The 2,192-nt window shown below is 34.9% G+C and overlaps 1 protein-coding gene across 1 annotated transcript; it reads right to left on the bottom strand.

The window, feature by feature from the left end:
- Positions 1 to 933: 933 nt before the first annotated feature.
- LOC114725923 (putative tRNA (cytidine(32)/guanosine(34)-2'-O)-methyltransferase) lies at positions 934 to 1,568 on the bottom strand. Its single transcript, XM_028912484.1, has 3 exons — positions 1,536 to 1,568; positions 1,360 to 1,450; positions 934 to 983 (listed from the first exon to the last, which is right to left on the bottom strand). Exons 1-3 carry the CDS (start codon positions 1,566 to 1,568, stop codon positions 934 to 936), a joined length of 174 nt encoding a protein of 57 aa, XP_028768317.1.
- Positions 1,569 to 2,192: the final 624 nt, after the last annotated feature.

Raw genomic sequence — 2,192 nt, 5'->3', positions numbered from 1 at the left:
GAAAGTTCTTGATCGCAATCTAACTTGCATTAATTCATATTTCTAAATTGAAAGACAAAGACCTTAAAATCAAGGAAATCCGGAAGAAAGCAAAGAACTTTATGAGAAAGTGAATTTAATTTGTATCAGGTGCAAGTTATTCTGGGAAATACAGTTTACGACTCAAAACCTGAATAAAGGAACTAGGGATCATCCAACGATTAAGATGAAACCCATATGAGTCTCGAAAATGCACAAGCATAACTCAAGATTCTTCCATCAATGTTCTAGCACCAATAACTTATATTCATTTCCAAAGTAGATTGTGTTTCCCATTCTTAATAATAAACAACAAACACAATAAGCCTTATCTCACTAGGTGGGGTTGGCTATATAGATTAAACGATGCTATTGTACTCTATCAACAACCAAGTCTTTAGATACGTTATTGATTAGAAGGTCTCGTTTAATGACCTCATTGAGGGTTCTCTTTGGTCTTTCTTTGCCTTTTTTTGTACAACTCCAAACTGTGTGATCTACCCTTCTCTCCAATGGCTTTCTCTGCAAATACCCAAACCACCTCAAATAGTGTTCAACCATTTTCTCTTCGATAGGCATCACACCTACTCTTGCTCTAATATTTTCATTTCAAAACTTATCTTTCCTTACATGACTATACATCCATCTCAATATCCCCGTTCTTAATAATGTCAAACATTATTCAGAAAATCTTTTGTTTTAGATTAGTCAATGCTTTGTCCCTTAAACTAGCATGCTGATCTAGTAAATCTGGCTCTTTTGGTTGTATTCTTTGTTTACCCTCTAACAACAGTGTTCTTTTAGCATAAAGGGAAAAAAAAAGGAAAACCAGAAGTGTATTGCTACCACCATTACTTTTGTATTATTCCACATCACTCTTACACTCAATATTATAATATTTCTAATCACAAGTACCTAACTCCAGCTACCAGGGGCAGCGCATAAATCTACCACCCATTTCACTGCTGCAAAAGAAATTGTAACTGTAAGCCAAGAGAGGAAATTTGGGCACATAGATACAGCTGCACAGATACACATGCACACAAGTGTGTTCATGCTGTGCTGTTAAATTGTGAACTATAAAACTCATTAAACCTTCCAGATAATTTTAAGATGCTAAAGCCCAAGCTTTCTAGTAAAAGGTGTGGACTCAAGCCTGTTAAGTGCCTAATCTCTAATTCTGTCTAACACTAATCACATTCTCAACCTCAAATACAAAATAAAGGGCAATCCTTCTGATCAAGCCAATGAATTCATTTGTTTCTCCAAAATGTTAAGAAAACCAAGCTAAAAAAAGTTATTGTGGCAGGTTATTATGAATTTCACCAACAAGGCATGCACCTTCAAATATGTTGAATTCCTCATCTATTTGAAGAAGTTTGAAGGAACTTCGAGCATGCCAACCTTCTTTTGCTTTCCAGTAGTAGATATCCTGTAAAAAGAAGAGGAAAACATCCAGCTGAACATAGAGAAGCAACAAAGTAAGAGACAGAATCAGAGAAAGATATCAATCATACCCTCTTATTCTTATCCCTTGAAGCCTTGCCCATGATTTTAATTTACTGACTTCTCAATTTTGTATTTAAAAAGACCTCCTTTCACCAAGAATACTATCAATGTTAGTGTTCCAAGAACCTGCCAAATATTCAGGGCAATCAAAGTTAGTTTGATGAAAATAAAAGATAAAAAAGGAAGTGGGTGAAAGAGAGATAAAATTTAGCTCATTTGTGAATTGTGAGGTACAGTTCATTTGAAACGGAGAGGTGGTTCCCTTCATCAATAGGTCCAGCCAGCTTGAAAACAAAAACAAAAATAGAGGCACATGAACATTTATTTATGGGAATATTAATCTTTTGGTCATTATATTTTTAACTCATTTGTAACCTAACTCATGGACTTTAACTCAGTGCAATAAGTCCCTGTAGTTTTGACTCGGGTGTGATCTAGTTCATGAACTTTGACCCGATGAAACATTGAAACCATTTAATAAATGGGCTGGAATAAACTATCGGGTTAGCCGGGTCACGAGAAGTGTTTGGTTGATGACCTTTTCTTATATATGGAAAAGGAAAAGGAACAAGAGTTAAACCGCCCTTAACTATTTTAATCCTTCTTTTTGTGGTTTTAAAACAATGTCAACAGTATACATTTAGAAAAGAAATGAAATTAAGGTG

The sequence above is a fragment of the Neltuma alba genome, unplaced genomic scaffold (assembly GCF_004799145.2).
Source record: "Neltuma alba isolate B1F8T4 unplaced genomic scaffold, ASM479914v2 tig00012305_pilon, whole genome shotgun sequence".
Lineage (NCBI taxonomy): Eukaryota > Viridiplantae > Streptophyta > Magnoliopsida > Fabales > Fabaceae > Neltuma > Neltuma alba.
The sequence above is the reverse complement of the archived record's forward strand: the minus strand, read 5'-3'. Positions and strand labels throughout refer to the sequence as shown.